Here is a 15,531-nt window from a genome sequence, read left to right as displayed (position 1 = left end):
AAATCAGTTTTCCGGACTTTTTTTCGTTACAGATACAGACATTGCCCTGAAATTTACACATAAGCTTCCTTTCAGAGAAATACGAGATCAGTATGCATTTCAGCTGGATTGGTCCGTCCATCCGTGACCTACATTAGGACTAAAAGTAGGTCAAATAGTTTCCCGGGCTGTTTTTGATTAAGGATACAGATATTGCCCTGATATTTAGTCAAAGGCTTCCTCTCAAACGATTACAAGTTCAGTTCAGTTCAGTTTATTATTATAATTATTATTATTAGTTTGCATTTCAGCTGAACTGGTCCATCCTTGACCTACTTTTTGGAAAAATAGGTCAAACAGTTTCCCGGGCTTGTTTTCATTACGGATACAGATATTGCCCTGACATTTTGTCAAAGCTTCCTCTCAGAGGAATACAAGTTCAGTTTGCATTTCAGCTGGATTGGTCCATCCTTGACCTACTTTTTTAGGGGGAAATAGGTCAAACAGTTTTCTGGGCTTTTTTTCATTACGGATACCGATATTGCCCTGATATTTAATCAAAGGCTTCCTCTCATAGGAATACAAGTTCAGTTAGCATTTCAGCTGGATTGGTCCATCCTTGACCTACTTTTTGGAAGAATAGGTCAGCCAGTTTTCTGAGCTTTTTTCATTGGGATACAGATATTGCCCTGATATTTAGTCAAAGGCTTCCTTTCGGAGGAAGACAAGTGCAGTTAACATTTCAACTGGATTGGCGCACTACAACCTACAGTACTCTAGGGGTAGAAGTAGGTCAAACAGTTTTCCAGATTTTTTTTGGTATGGTCACAGGTATTGCTCTGAAATTTAGTCACAACCTCCCTGTCAGAGAAATATATAATCAGTTCACATTTCAACTAAATCGGTGCGCTATGACCCACTTTAGGGCTAAAAGTAGATCGAATGGTTTCCTGGACTTTCTATCATCATAAATAGATATTGCACCAATATTTTGTCACAACCTCAATCTCAGTGAAAATTTAATACATAATCAGTTCACATGTCAGATGGATTGGTGCACCAGACCCACTTTAAGGCTTAATTCAGAGTGCACAATATGCTTCCAGGTTGAATTTCACTGTCTGACGGGCGTATATTGTACTGTTTGCGGTACTCTTGTAACTATAATATTATTACTACTCTCGTATATCAACATTTCATACAACACGAACTTTGGGAGGGGTATTAAGACATGAAATTTACCATCCTAAAACCAAACTAGACATACTGCGAATACATTTATTTTATCATGATCTAACCAGAAAAATAAATGGCTCACATTTGATAGAAACCGTCCCTGAAGGTACGCTGATCTAGGTTAATATGGTGATATAAACACCGTCACATTTCATTCTAATACCTTGTTGATTAATTCGGTGTCCTTTTTATTTGATTACGAGTCTTTTGTGGAGATTACATTTAACTTCCTTGCCATTATATGGCATTGTATATGGAATCAGAATATTAATAGAACAAATAACCAGTTGAAATTTTAGAATATGAAAAGGGCAGTGACCGACGGGTGACCTAAAAATTCTGTTTATCGTGTAAACGGATGGCCATGGCGAGCCTATTTTTATCAGCAAGTGGTTATGTAGGTTTAATCGATTCAGATGATACAAAATGCTCTTCGTCAATCTGAACCCTGCTGGTTTGTCGGTCAAGTTCCCGCCGAGACAAGCGGCAATCGTATTAAACATTTAAAGCTTCCATATATCACTGCACTCTAACAGAATTACAGGATTGGAAATGTGATGCTTACCTACAACAGAGTAAATCAGCGCTACACGAAAGATTCGCCAGAGTAAATCAATGCTAAAGGAAAGATCCGCCAGAGTAAATCAGTGCTAAAGGAAAGATCCGTCAGAGTAAATCAGCGCTACACGGAAGATCCGTCAGAGTAAATCAGCACCATAGGAAAGATCCGCCAGAGTAAATCAATGCTAAAGGAAAGATCCGTCAGAGTAAATCAGTGCTAAAGGAAAGATCCGTCAGAGTAAATCAGTGCTGTAGGAAAGATCCGCCAGAGTAAATCAGTGCTGTAGGAAAGATTGATTGATTGATTGTATCTTGCTTAACGTCTCGCTCGAGAATTTTTCACTTAAATAGGGATGTCACAAACACCGGTGAATGGCTTCAAATTTAGGCCTTTGCTCAGCGCTTACGGCCATTGAGCAGTGAGGGTTCTTTAGCGTGCCACACCTACTGTGACACGGGACATCCGTTTTTAAGGTCATCTCCGAGGCCCCGTGACTTTCACACCTGATGCCCAGCGTTTGACCATGGAACTTTCACTACCTGTTTTAACGACTTAGGTTTGTCGCGGCCGGGATTCGAACCCCGGCCGTCCGCATGCGGGGCGAACGCTTTAACCTCTCGGCCACCGAGGCGATGCTGTAGGAAAGATCCGCCAGAATCAATCAGCGCTATTGGAAAGATCCGCCTGAGTAAATCAGTGCTATAGGAAAGATCCGACAGAGTACATCAGCGCTGAAGGAAATATCCGCCAGCGTAAATCGGCGCTATAGGAACGATCCGTCAGCGTAAATCGGCGCTATAGCAAAGATTCACCGTATAAATGCCATGGATTATTCATTCCTTTAGATGTCAGAACACAAACATGAACTCCTATGATCTGAAATCAACTTCTGAAAACTTGTTGGGTGTAAATACAAAACTTTAATATATAACACATATAACTGATAAGATTTTCAGTGTATAATCTTTTTACTCCTATTCACCCTTTATTATGACGTAAACAATGACATGTATTTAGTCTCATGTTATGTTTCCCAAAATAACATAATCACTTTGCACTCTACGAAACAATATTATAGTCTAGTTTTGTCCGGAGACAAAATTATCAAGAAATCATTGAATAATAGTGAAAAAAGGACAGACAATGCCTGTTGCCTAATCCGTCTCTGTAGGCGATATCTGCTGCCTAATATTTCTCTACATAATCAAAAACAATACAAAGAATTGTCATGAGAGAAATGAGAAATGGAGACAAAGAGTGAGTATAAACTTCCATGTAACATTACACTGGTAAATACAAAACCAAAAACAAGACTGTTTTATACACGTGCTTTAAAATAGTTTTACCATAATGAAATTAAAACATTCATAAACATGATAGCCCCTGTGTATGTTAACCAAAGATGTATTGGATTAATGAGTCCACAAATGAACTAAAATACATAAACGTCCATATATTGTAGCCAATGATCACTCTGCTCTTAAAAAAAAAAAAAGAATATATCTTTAAAAAATATTAGTAATACACAAAAACATGCAATTTTGTTTGATAAAACACCTGCAACCACTTCCGTGATTCATGAAATTTATGATGGTTAATGTAATATCATGCCGGGCTATGAAAATACATGAAACCATGACTACAAGTAAATAAAACACTTTAAAACCAAGTACTAAGAAGTGAGTAAAAGCAAAGGTAGAATCCTTAATATTAGATGTTACATGTACATGTAAAATATTGGAATTCGGAATTATATAATAAAAATACATTCTTCAAACAATAATAACACAACAAGCATAATTATATCAAATTCACACCAGACCCTGCATTTAATATACTCGTATATAAAATAATTTCAGCACGAAATCGTTCTTTTTTATGTTTTGATTTCGTCAATACAGGGACGACAGCCTGTGTAGTTTTTTCTGTTACAGTTAGGTCACTTAAACAGCAACGGGTTGATCCTTAGGCTGTTCTATTTCTCTCACAATTAGGTCAGCCTCGGTCAGATCCTCCAATCCCGTCCGTTTGAAACAGGGTAAATGTAGCACAAGATGAAAGGCAGCGCCAATCGCGAACATTAGCCCTCCCAGGTAAAAGGAATAGTCGTAACTCTCTGTAGCAACACGAACTGCGCCTGAAAAGGGGAACGTAAAAATATTGTGTCAAACGGCAACATGGATGAGTCCATTTGTTTGATGGCGTAAGAATATTGTATCTGTGGCAACATGGCTGTGTCCATTTGTTTGATTAACAAGAAACTCTCAGCGAAAGCAATGTAACAAAATTATTTTACGGTCGTATAGTTGATTAATTGATAGTTTTACGGTCGATAATTTTTCACTCATATAGAGACGTCACCAGCTGTAAGTGAAGTACCACAAATTTAGATTTATGCCTAGCAGTGAGGGTTCTTTATCGTGCCAATGCCCGCCGAGACACGGGAGTTTCATTTTTAAGGTCATATCCAGAAGACCCGTAATTCTCACTTCTAAATGACGAGCGTTTGGCGAAGGAGCAATCAATACCATGTTCAGGTCTTAGGTTAGATGTGGCAACTGACGTTCCTAGTCTACATGTGTACTAAACAGCAACTCACTGACGTTCCTAGTCTACATGTGTACTAAACAGCAACTCACTGACGGTCCTAGTCTACATGTGTACTAAACAGCAACTCACTGACGGTCCTAGTCTACATGTGGACTAAACAGCTACTCACTGACGGTCCTAGTCTACATGTGTACTAAACAGCAATTGGTTGTCCTAGTCTACATATGTACTAAACAGCAACTCACTGACGTTCCTAGTCTACATGTGTACTAAACAGCACTTGGTTGTCCTAGTCTACATGTGTACTAAACAGCAATTGGTTGTCCTAGTCTACATATGTACTAAACAGCAACTCACTGACGGTCCTAGCCTACATATATACTAAACAGCAATTGGTTGTCCTAGTCTTCATGTGTACTATGCAGTAATTGGTTGTCCTAGTCTACATGTGTACTATGCAGTAATTGGTGGTCCTAGTCTACATGTGTACTATGCAGTAATTGGTTGTCCTAGTCTACATGTGTATTATGCAGTAATTGGTTGTCCTAGTCTACATGTGTACTATGCAGTAATTGGTGGTCCTAGTCTACATGTGTACTATGCAGTAATTGGTTGTCCTAGTCTACATGTGTACTATGCAGTAATTGGTTGTCCTAGTCTACATGTGTACTATGCAGTAATTGGTGGTCCTAGTCTACATGTGTACTATGCAGTAATTGGTGGTCCTAGTCTACATGTGTACTATGCAGTAATTGGTGGTCCTAGTCTACATGTGTACTATGCAGTAATTGGTTGTCCTAGTCTACATGTGTACTATGCAGTAATTGGTTGTCCTAGTCTACATGTGTACTATGCAGTAATTGGTGGTCCTAGCCTACATATGTACTAACCAGCAACTGACGGTCCTAGTATACATATGCACTTACCAGCTATTGGTGGTCCGTAAATAGAAGACGTCCCCCTGGCCAAAGTCAGCAGACCGAATGCATTGGTCAGTTTCTCCAGACCAATGATGTCACAGATGATGATGGAGGTCAAAGATATATACGCGGCTGGAATGAAATCAAAGTTTTGATATGCATGATACGTACATACTATATGTGTGGTTCCTAACACGACATTTCACGAAAAGTCCTGAGCAGTAGCTATACAGTTTAAATTTGAATATAGTTTGATGCATTATCCGGAAAAAACTTCGTCAATCTTCGTCAATCTTGCAACTGGTTTTCGTTTTAGTGATCCTTGATTTTTAAAGATCCTTTTGCCTAACGAATAAACGGCTTAACCTTCAAGACTATGTGATCCTTAGTAAAACTACCTATGAATATTATCCAAACAAGGCTCAAAGTTCAACTCACCGGATCATCCACCCCCAAATGATCCCTATTTAACTTACAGACACATAATCATCATTGTTCGTGGGGGATCAATGTTCGCGAATGACCTTTATCCGTGCATTACACCCCCGCGAACATTGATACACAATTTTAAGTTTCTTTTTCAAAACTATTTTTAAAACTCCATCTCCGATCGCATTAGATATTTATAGATCATGTTATTTATTTATCACATTCTTGATTTCATAAAGACAATGAATGAGTTGTTTATTCCCAAGTAAAAATCAGTTAATTATCATTATAGCGTATGAACAATGTAAATCCTATACAAAAATCCCATTATACTTGCGCAGTAACAATCATAATTAAATTACTATCCAGATTCTCCACGAAATTACGTCCCCACGAATCAGTAAAATTATGGTTACCCACGAACATTAACCCCACTCGAACAATGATGATTCCCTGGTCAGCAGAACTTACAGACACATAATCCATACAAGGCAGCGAACAAAACAAGCAGGGGGTACGTTGTACAGAAGGGTTCGATGAAAAGGAGTAAAGCGCTCAGAACCAACGCTACGTTGTTAATCACCAAAGCGTCGACCTTAGTGACGTCAGCTATCACTCCGGCCAGAATTCGACCAATGGTATTGGTGATACCTGTAGAAAATAGTACCAAATATGTCAACAACATACATGTATATAACAGTTACCACCCGACAGATATTCAAATTCAACGATACAGACGAACATATTCACTCACCAATCACAGATAAGAGGAATGCGGCGTCAGTTTTCGATACATTTTGCTCCAAAGCATGATCTACTAAATAGGCGAAAGGAACGTAAAATCCAACCATTGCGAATAAGTTTCCCACACAAATCAACACAAAAGACGAGTTTTTTAATAATGAAAAATCTAACATGTCTCTTAATGTGTCTACAATGGATTTGGGCAGACAGGTACAACTGTCCCAAATGGATGTGGGAGGAATTTCAAGTTCTCCAGGAATTGTTGTAATACTTGTAATGTAACTGCGCATGTCCGGCTGTGACGTGTACGCCGGAATTCTATTCACACTTCCACTGTAAAAAATGTCTTGCCTGTAGAGCGGTCTAGCATAGTCCTTCTTCTCTATGTTATGTTGGGATCCGATACGAAGCCTGGCCGCTGAGGAATAATCCCTCGCTTGGCTCGGGACAACCACTTTAGCGTAGCCATTTTCAATAAGTGGCTCCACCTCGTGACTGTAAACACCATTAAGGATGTTTCCATCATTTTTGTTGGCCGCTTCTTCCTCGTTGGGTCTCTCTTGTATCGTTTCTTTGGATTCCCTTTTATCGTCTGACCTTTCAGAACGCGGGGATTCGGGTGATGACGGGTCATTGTTTTCAGTGCCAGTAAATGTTATCTTTGGAATATCAGATACAGGACTGCCACAATAGCTTTCACCTGCCTCTGAAAAAGAGTGCTTGTACCTGTCACTGTCGCGGGTTTTCACAAAATAAGCACTGGGCATGGAGGTCACATCAGACTCATCGTCTTTGAGTCTTTCTTCACGCCTTCGTTTGGCTTCTTGCAATCTGGCAAAACTCTCTACAACCTGAACACTGGACTCTGATTCGCCCACGTGTTTACGACTTGCAATTGCTTTTTCCTTAACACGATCAATCATCGTCTTTTCTCTGACCTTTTTCTTCTTTTTTCTTTTTGGTGGTTCTAAAGGCCGCATCAGCATTGCGCAAACACATCCATTTAGAATTATACCGGCATGAATCATTAACATATATTTCCAGTCATAAGATTCCAATAAAGCAGCGTTTGCCGGCGAAAATATGAAAGTTCCTATTCCGGATCCGGAAACAGCAATTCCAGTTGCGATTGCGCGCTTCTTCTCAAAGTAGAAACCTACACTGACAATGGCCGGTAAATAAATCAGACCAAATCCCAAACCTACAAATGAAATCATACATTGCTACTCAATAGTCAGAACTGACAACGATTAAAGAAACACGGAAAAATTACTGAACAAGTGCGTGCATCTTACCTCCCAAAATCCCATACGTTATCATGAGAACATTGATACTACTGCTGAAAGACGCTAGCAAGAATCCCACGGACGCCAAACAGCTTCCGGAAAATGCCACGAGTCGACATCCAAACTTGTTGGTCAAACCACTGACCACGGGCCCTGAAAGAAATCAAATATAAGCAATTCAACACTGACCACGGGCCCTGAAAGAAATCAAATACCCCTGGGTCGAGGCCTCTGCTGGTGGACTGTTAGTCCCCGAGGGTCTCTACAGCCCAGTAGCTAAGTACTTCGTTACTAGCTTGAAAATACGGATGTATATTTAATTGCTGTTATAAAATTTAGAAATTCATTTCAAAATTAAGGATTATTTCCCTCATGCATAGCTCTTATCCTTGGACGAATTTGGCTCCACTTGTTTGGCACGCTGTTTTTGGCTATATTTAGATCTAAAACTTCATAGTTATTTCGGATTTCAAACATTTCGGTTGAGCATCACTGAAGAGACATTATTTGTCGAAATGCGCATCTGGTGCATCAAAATTGGTACCGTATAAGTTTTACATATCAGCAATTCAACACTGACCACGGGCCCTGAAAGGAATGAAATATCAGCAGTTCAACACTGACCACGGGCCCTGAAAGGAATGAAATATCAGCAGTTCAACACTGACCACGGGCCCTGAAAGGAATGAAATATCAGCAGTTCAACACTGACTACGAGCTCTGAAAGGAATGAAATATCAGCAGCTCAACACTGACCACGGGCCCCGAAACAAAATTAAATACCAGTAATTAACACTGACCACAGGACCAGAAACAAATTAAAACAAGAGGTACTGTGAGCAATGCTCACTAAGAATACCCCCCGCTTACCCCAATCTCCCAAAGGGTGTTGGTAATAGGTATAAACTACCTCTTTTCTGAGTGTAAAAAACAAATGGCATGACAAACCGAACCACATTGCTACTTCGATGTCCAGTGCGCGTGACCTTTGACCTTTTGACCCCAAAATCAATAGGGAACATCTTCATCCCATGGGTAGTCCATATGTGTGATATGGTGACTGTAGGTGGAAAGGATAACGCTTTAGAGCCCGGAAACCACATTGCTACTTCGATGTCCAGTGCGCTTGACCTTTGACCTTTTGACCCCAAAATCAATAGGGAACATCTTCATCCCATGGGTAGTCCATATGTATGATATGGTGACTGTAGGTGGAAAGGATAACGCTTTAGAGCCCGGAAACCATATTGCTACTTCGATGTCCAGTGCGCTTGACCTTTGACCTTTTGACCCCAAAATCAATAGGGAACATCTTCATCCCATGGGTAGTCCATATGTATGATATGGTCACTGTAGGTGGAAAGGATAATGCTTTAGAGCCCGGAAACCATATTGCTACTTTGATGTCCAGTGCGCATGACCTTTGACCTCAAAATCGATAGGGAACATCTTCATCCCATGGGTAGTCCATATGTATGATATGGTGACTGTAGGTGGAAAGGATAACACTTTAGAGCCCGGAAACCATATTGCTACTTCGATGTCCAGTGCGCTTGACCTTTGACCTTTTGACCCCAAAATCGATAGGGAACATCTTCATCCCATGGGTAGTCCATATGTATGATATGGTGACTGTAGGTGGAAAGGATAACGCTTTAGAGCCCGGAAACCATATTGCTACTTCGATGTCCAGTGCGCTTGACCTTTGACCTTTTGACCCCAAAATCGATAGGGAACATCTTCATCCCATGGGTAGTCCATATGTATGATATGGTGACGGTAGGTGGAAAGGATAATGCTTTAGAGTCCGGAAACCATTGCGTCTACAGATGGACGGACAGACAGACGGACAACCCGATTCCAGTATACCCCCCCCCCCCACAACTTGTTGCGGGGGGTATAATAAATTATTTTCTTTCTCAGATCTCGGTACCCTTTTTGAAGGAACATAGTCCCTTTGAAAAGAGAGATAACTCCAAACAGGTTTTTTAAAAGTTAGCTATTAAATATACATGTATATGCTGACTTGTCTTATGCAACATTGTTAATATAAACATGGAGAGAGACGAGTACTATTGACGGTATAGAAATGAAAGTCTCAATAAGAAAACAAAACAATAGCATTTTTAAAATGAAGTTAATGTTGGTAGTGATCAACAGACTGACAGACAGACTGTCAGAGTTTTGTTCTAAACCAATGAACTAGTGGATATTGGTGACTTTTACAAATCATCAACAGTGTGTACAAGAGTTATTTATCAATGAAAATTCATTGAAGTGAAATAACATTGATATTGATGATAATTATTACTAATATGCATAAACAAATATGAAATTTGTGAACCTGCAGGGTAATACATTTAGCGTCCAGTTTGTTTGTGTTTGTTTTGTTTCAGGAAATTCAGAATTTAGATTCACTACTCATAACACGTCCTTCATCTCTAAAAAAAAAAAAAATGGCAGAGAAAATAGCGAATTCCAGTCTTTATCTACATAATCTGATACTTGTTTCGGTGGTCTTTTTTATTTCTGAAGTGAGGAATGTTCATTTTCGTATTACATTGAATTACTTTCACTTCCTAGAAATGAAATTGCCCATATTTCAAATATCACGCCGTCCGTGTTTTATTATTTTTACTTTATCAAATGACCGTTCAAGATGAGTACATTCGCAATTGATTTCTCCCAAATTTCTCCATTGGAATACACATCCTAAAAAAAACTCCTTTTAATAAATTATCACTCTTTCATAAGGGGTTAATGAATTTCGGATTTTTTAGATAGATATTTTGAACTGAGAGGAAAAACTGATAAATCTCATAACTCCTGTAAAAAGAAGGGTAAACACAGACCCATGGATATACCAGAGGTGGGAGCATATGCCTAGGTGGAGTAAGCATCCCCTTTCGACCGGTCACACCCGCCGTAAGCCCTATATTTCGATCAGGTAAACGGAGTAATCCACAGTCAAAATTAGTAGATAAAGAACTAATGCCTTATCCAACAAACAATTGTGTGTTGTGAAACGTTTCTCAAATTTCATATCTTGTGTATACATGTATGTGCTTGTATTTTTCTTTGCTGAAAATAAAACGTTGTTGAAGAATCGTTTGTGAAAATGTGTTCACCTACCAGCACAAAGGTAGACCCCGACCAGAAGCGAGCCTACTAGGGACACCTTGCTCTGTGATTCTCCAAACACCTCCACCCACTGAGGAAGTAGAACACCAAAGGCGTACCCTATACCATCCACAATGATGTTACACACCAGGGAACTGAAGACGATGACCCAGCCCCACCCTCCGTCCGGTGGGGAGGGTATGAAGTCCCCCACGCTGTCCGTGGAGTCGTGGGATTCCCCCGATTCATGACGCTCCTTAGTCCTTTCACTGGACATATTGCAAAGTTAGAAGATATTGAGTTTCTCAGGCTCTTGTCTGGTCTTTCATTCCCTGGAAAGATGAAGGTAGAAAACTATAGGTAAAATATTAATTCCACTTCTGCATCTCATTCATTCCCTGGAAAGATGAAGGTAGAAAACTATAGGTAAAATATTAATTCCACTTCTTCATCTCAGATCAGATCGATATTCAAACTGTCAAAGAGTTCCAAATCAAATATTTGAAAATCAATGTACTTAAAGGGTCCAAATACTTAATGTAACTACATGCATACTGATAATCTTACACCAATTAAGTTTGTTAAATCGTCATATATACACGACTGAAGAAGACCGGTAACAGGGTCGAAATATTTCTACAAAATGTTTAGAGTTATATATATATATATATATATATATATATATATATATATATATATGAAACAGATAAGTCTAAAACTGTTCTAAACCCCATCCTTCTATGCAATCCTACGGTATCGTATACTGATAATATTGCACCCACTCAGTGGACGCAACAGTCAACATACGATAACCTCTAGTCAACTTTCTTGACCCTCTCTTGAGTACCACTTGTGTATTAAGTTCAGGTCAAATCTGACAGCAATTTACTCAAGAGAAATGTTTATTTTCACACGTTTAAGAGGAGTATCCCCTCTCCACGAACAAACAGATGGGCTGTCACCAAACCTCTGTCTTGTTGAAATAAAGAATATACTATATTCCGTTATGTAATGGCGCTACACACTGATAAACTGGCATCATTGACACAGAATACAGAGTAGGTCCTGCGTATAATCAATGAATTTGAACAATGGTGGACAACATGTATAAGACCATACGCCGTGTCACTATTCCAGCATTTTATTACACGTCAGAGTGGTAAAATCTGTCCCCAAAAAACACATAATAAATAACTACATGCATGTATACATCACAAAATACCATAAAATCCTGCATCCGCCCCTGTCTGACTTGATATATAAATAACTGTTAAGTCTGTCGATCACCATCCGAAAATCAGTTAATCGATATCGCAAAGCAAGAGCAGAATCGCGCTACAATATGGGAAAAATCAACAATCCAGCTCAAGATCGAAATTTAACCATGCGTGCTTGAATTTGCATTGTGATGATTCAGGGATTCTTTAAAGAAGAAATGAAAACAACGCGTTTAAAATTGCCTTGCGATTTAAGCACAGTCGCTTCCTTATCATTTTAAAACCTAGAGACACTCAACAGAGATTTTGTGATTTAGACCCTACCTGTGTGTACCTTCAGAAAAGGATTGCAGTTTTAAGAAAACCGCATGGTCAAATTCTCTTTCTGTTGATCAGCTGATCGAAGTGGAAAAGCGCGCATTGCGCACCTGATTAGTCATACAATGGCCTTTTAAAAATCCATACAGGAAATTTCTCCCGTTCAAAGGTCTTACACACAGATATACTGGTGTAGTCTCCGATATGGATTGTAAAGTTACGCTAAATCCCAGCATACACACGTGTTGTGTGTCTCACCTGGATATTAATGTAAAAATTTGCACATTTAAATTATGCTAGGGTTTTTTTTTATCGTATAATATGTTTACAAATCTTGCACGGTTCAGAATTAATTGGGGGCTTAAAAGTATGACAATAGCTTTCTGCTATTCTAGGAAACAAATACATTTACACAAAAGTGTATGACCTATGATCTTTGGAATTCTAAGAACATTTAAATACGATAGCATACGCTATCTAGAAATATTTTGTAAAATTAAGAGCCACAAGGATAATTCAAAACGAACTTACTTGTTTCAATTTCCAGAAATTGATGAAGAAAATCCAGGAAAATGCACGAAATCCTACCCCCCTCTTTCACCCTTCATCATCTGTTCTGCTCTTTTTATCGCTCTCAATAAACATTAGTTGACCAACGCACATGTTATTTTGACCGATAGCTCCGCACCTCTTCACCAACTAGATTAACTCTCTGTCCGACCTTGAACTTCCTAGAGCGAAAAAAAGAAAAGAAAACATACAATGATTAAAAACAAGAGTAAGTCCTTCATGTACTACCACTTTGCATACAACAGAACACATCTATTATATAAAAGCTAAGTAAGTCGCTAATTTTACACACAGCACAAAAGCGAAACCAGGCCTCCTCCGCAGCCTTTAATTTCCGCAATCATTTTAGTGGCCGATGAATGCAACATGTCAACCATTTCATACATTAAGTGCACGTGAGTGGGCATCACATGAAAATGACTATATGTGTCATTCTTCGTGCCTCCGTCGCCTCCCAGCATCCCTCATTACTACACACAAATTCAACACAGTGTGTCGGATCAATAATTCTCCGTATATAATGCATTTAAAATAAAAAAATATTTCCGTAACTCGGTTGCACTTAAGCCCCTGATGGTGTTTACTACCGGAAAGAGTAAACATGTCTGTGCTGACCTCAATTCCTCCCCCTAAATATAAAAATAAATGAAACTGTGACAAACCCCTCTTCCCGTTCACATTGATTTATAAATAACGAGTTATATACTGGCTAAAACCAAACGTTAAGTATCTGAAGATGTGCAGTAATAGTTACATAAACAGATCGTTGAACAATGAACATACCTATTTCAACAAAAGCTCACTCCAGCTTACTGTTCCCCTTGTCTCAGCCCAGCTGACTGTGCTAAAAATAGATCCCCTGGTTTCCTATATACAACATCATGGCTGCGGAATATACAAATCGATCAAATAAAGGGTTCCCTGTACTAAATAAAACGTAGACCATCTGCGTCATTTCATTATTTAAAAGAATCGATATTAGTTACCGTTACAGTCTGGTGCTCACAAAGAAATGTGCAGTAACGGCGGAAGAGGGACTAAACGAATTAATAAAAGTTAAGATTTCTTAAGATAATTTAAAAGGCATTTATATGCCCCTCCCCCCATACCACTGTGTGTGTAACATATAATATACATGGAGAGAGAGAGAGAGAGAGAGAGAGAGAGAGAGAGAGAGATACTGATACAGACCACCGACACGAACAATTTTGGAGTCGTTAATACTTTAATGTTATATGTGTGTGTGTATGTGTGTGTGTGTTCCACAGTGTGTGTGTGTGTGTGTGTGTGTGTTGTATTTGACCTTGTAACCACTTTGTGTGTGTGTGTGTGTGTGTGTGTGTGTGTGTGTGTGTGTGTGTGTGTGTGTTGTATTTGACCTTGTAACCACTTTGTGTGTGTGTGTGTGTGTGTGTTGTATTTGACCTTGTAACCACTTTGTGTTGTGTATCCAATATACTTCTAGGTAGGTGGGGTTTGTTTTGTTTTTTGGGGAAAACCGGGTACCCAGTATAATGAATTTCTCTGCGAAATATATTACTTTAAAAATCCGAGTTATTCAAATGAGTCGATTCTATTTATAAATCGCAACCTTGCGTAAGTTCGATAACTTTCGCTATAGTTTTCAATGCACTCTAGGACATGATTCATATTAAATGTCTCCGACAATCACTTTCTGTTAATTAGTTTCCGATATACGGCCGTATTTCCTCAGACTTGTAATCACGTTTCCATTATCTCTGGATATGGGATATTATGGACATATTTGGTTGGTAGTACTGATTAAATATACCGTCTGAACTTCCTCCGAGCCACGCGCGAGAAGTTCGTCGCTCATTTCATTAGAATGACGGTGATAATGGTGTTGGATCGTTAATTCATGCACCTCTACCTTGTAAATGTACACGTGTCTTGTAGTACGAATCCAAAGGGTACCCCCACCTATCCCATCCCCTATCCTTGATCAAAACATTTAAAACTAAAATGGTCATTTTAAGATCCGTACCCCCTCCCCTTTGGGAAGGAACAGGTACCATCTTGAATTGGGTTGATCAATTTGATATTTTTATGGATCCACCCCTGTATTGGAGACCCCCCCCCCCTTCCCCCACAGCTCCTCGATATAAAGCATTTCCTGTGGACGTTATGTACATACAAACATTATACTTTTACTTATATGTCTAATGTATAGAATAATAGTAAGATAAATTGAGTTTTGTTGTTGCTGGACTACGTCAAAACTGCTGTAGTTGCTTAACACACAACTTCAAATTTGTGTACATATTTATGTGTATATTTCACTGTTTATTTGCATACCTATATACATTCCTCTGACGTTATATACTTGTGTTGATATATGAAATTTCTGTATTGTACCTCATATACCATTTCCATTGTGGTTTGAGCGAATAAAATGAATGAATGAATGGGAACAATCTCTAGACTAAATTATAATGCATGGCCTATTATCACAAATTACAAAATAAATAGCACATATTCCTACGCTATTGTAAGACATATTATATAATATGGAAGGTAATTCACCGATGACAATGGATATATACAAAATCCTCGTGACGATATATTGTATTGTAACACTA

The 15,531-nt window shown here is 38.9% G+C and overlaps 1 protein-coding gene across 10 annotated transcripts; it reads right to left on the bottom strand.

The window, feature by feature from the left end:
- Positions 1-2,677: 2,677 nt before the first annotated feature.
- On the bottom strand, positions 2,678-14,086 carry LOC125681751 (monocarboxylate transporter 14-like). Of its 10 annotated transcripts, none has more exons than XM_056156178.1 (9): positions 13,715-13,923; positions 12,893-13,088; positions 12,368-12,619; positions 10,839-11,158; positions 7,716-7,859; positions 6,431-7,621; positions 6,148-6,327; positions 5,254-5,379; positions 2,678-3,914 (listed from the first exon to the last, which is right to left on the bottom strand). In XM_056156178.1, exons 4-9 carry the CDS (start codon positions 11,101-11,103, stop codon positions 3,721-3,723), a joined length of 2,100 nt encoding a protein of 699 aa, XP_056012153.1. In that variant the 5' UTR covers positions 11,104-11,158; positions 12,368-12,619; positions 12,893-13,088; positions 13,715-13,923; the 3' UTR covers positions 2,678-3,720. The 10 variants fall into 10 exon arrangements, with proteins under 10 accessions (XP_056012153.1, XP_056012154.1, XP_056012151.1 ...); XM_056156179.1 differs by having other exon boundaries at positions 12,378-12,619; positions 12,893-13,092; positions 13,715-13,897; XM_056156176.1 differs by having other exon boundaries at positions 12,893-13,092; positions 13,715-13,894.
- Between the last annotated feature and the right edge of the window lie 1,445 nt (positions 14,087-15,531).

Source organism: Ostrea edulis, chromosome 2 (genome assembly GCF_947568905.1).
Source record: "Ostrea edulis chromosome 2, xbOstEdul1.1, whole genome shotgun sequence".
Lineage (NCBI taxonomy): Eukaryota > Metazoa > Mollusca > Bivalvia > Ostreida > Ostreidae > Ostrea > Ostrea edulis.
This window is presented reverse-complemented; position numbering and strand designations above follow the sequence as displayed.

What these genes read in the sequence shown, in the direction of transcription:
- LOC125681751 (XM_048921952.2), bottom strand. Translation starts at nt 11,103, where the DNA reads ATGTCCAGTGAAAGGACTAAGGAGCGTCATGAATCGGGGGAATCCCAC. An exon ending in AACGTATGGGATTTTGGGAG is followed by an intron (nt 7,622 to 7,715) that starts GTAAGATGCACG and finishes TTTCATTTGTAG; the next exon opens with GTTTGGGATTTGGTCTGATT. An exon ending in CTTGTATGGATTATGTGTCT is followed by an intron (nt 5,380 to 6,147) that starts GTAAGTTCTGCT and finishes ATTTCATTCCAG; the next exon opens with CCGCGTATATATCTTTGACC.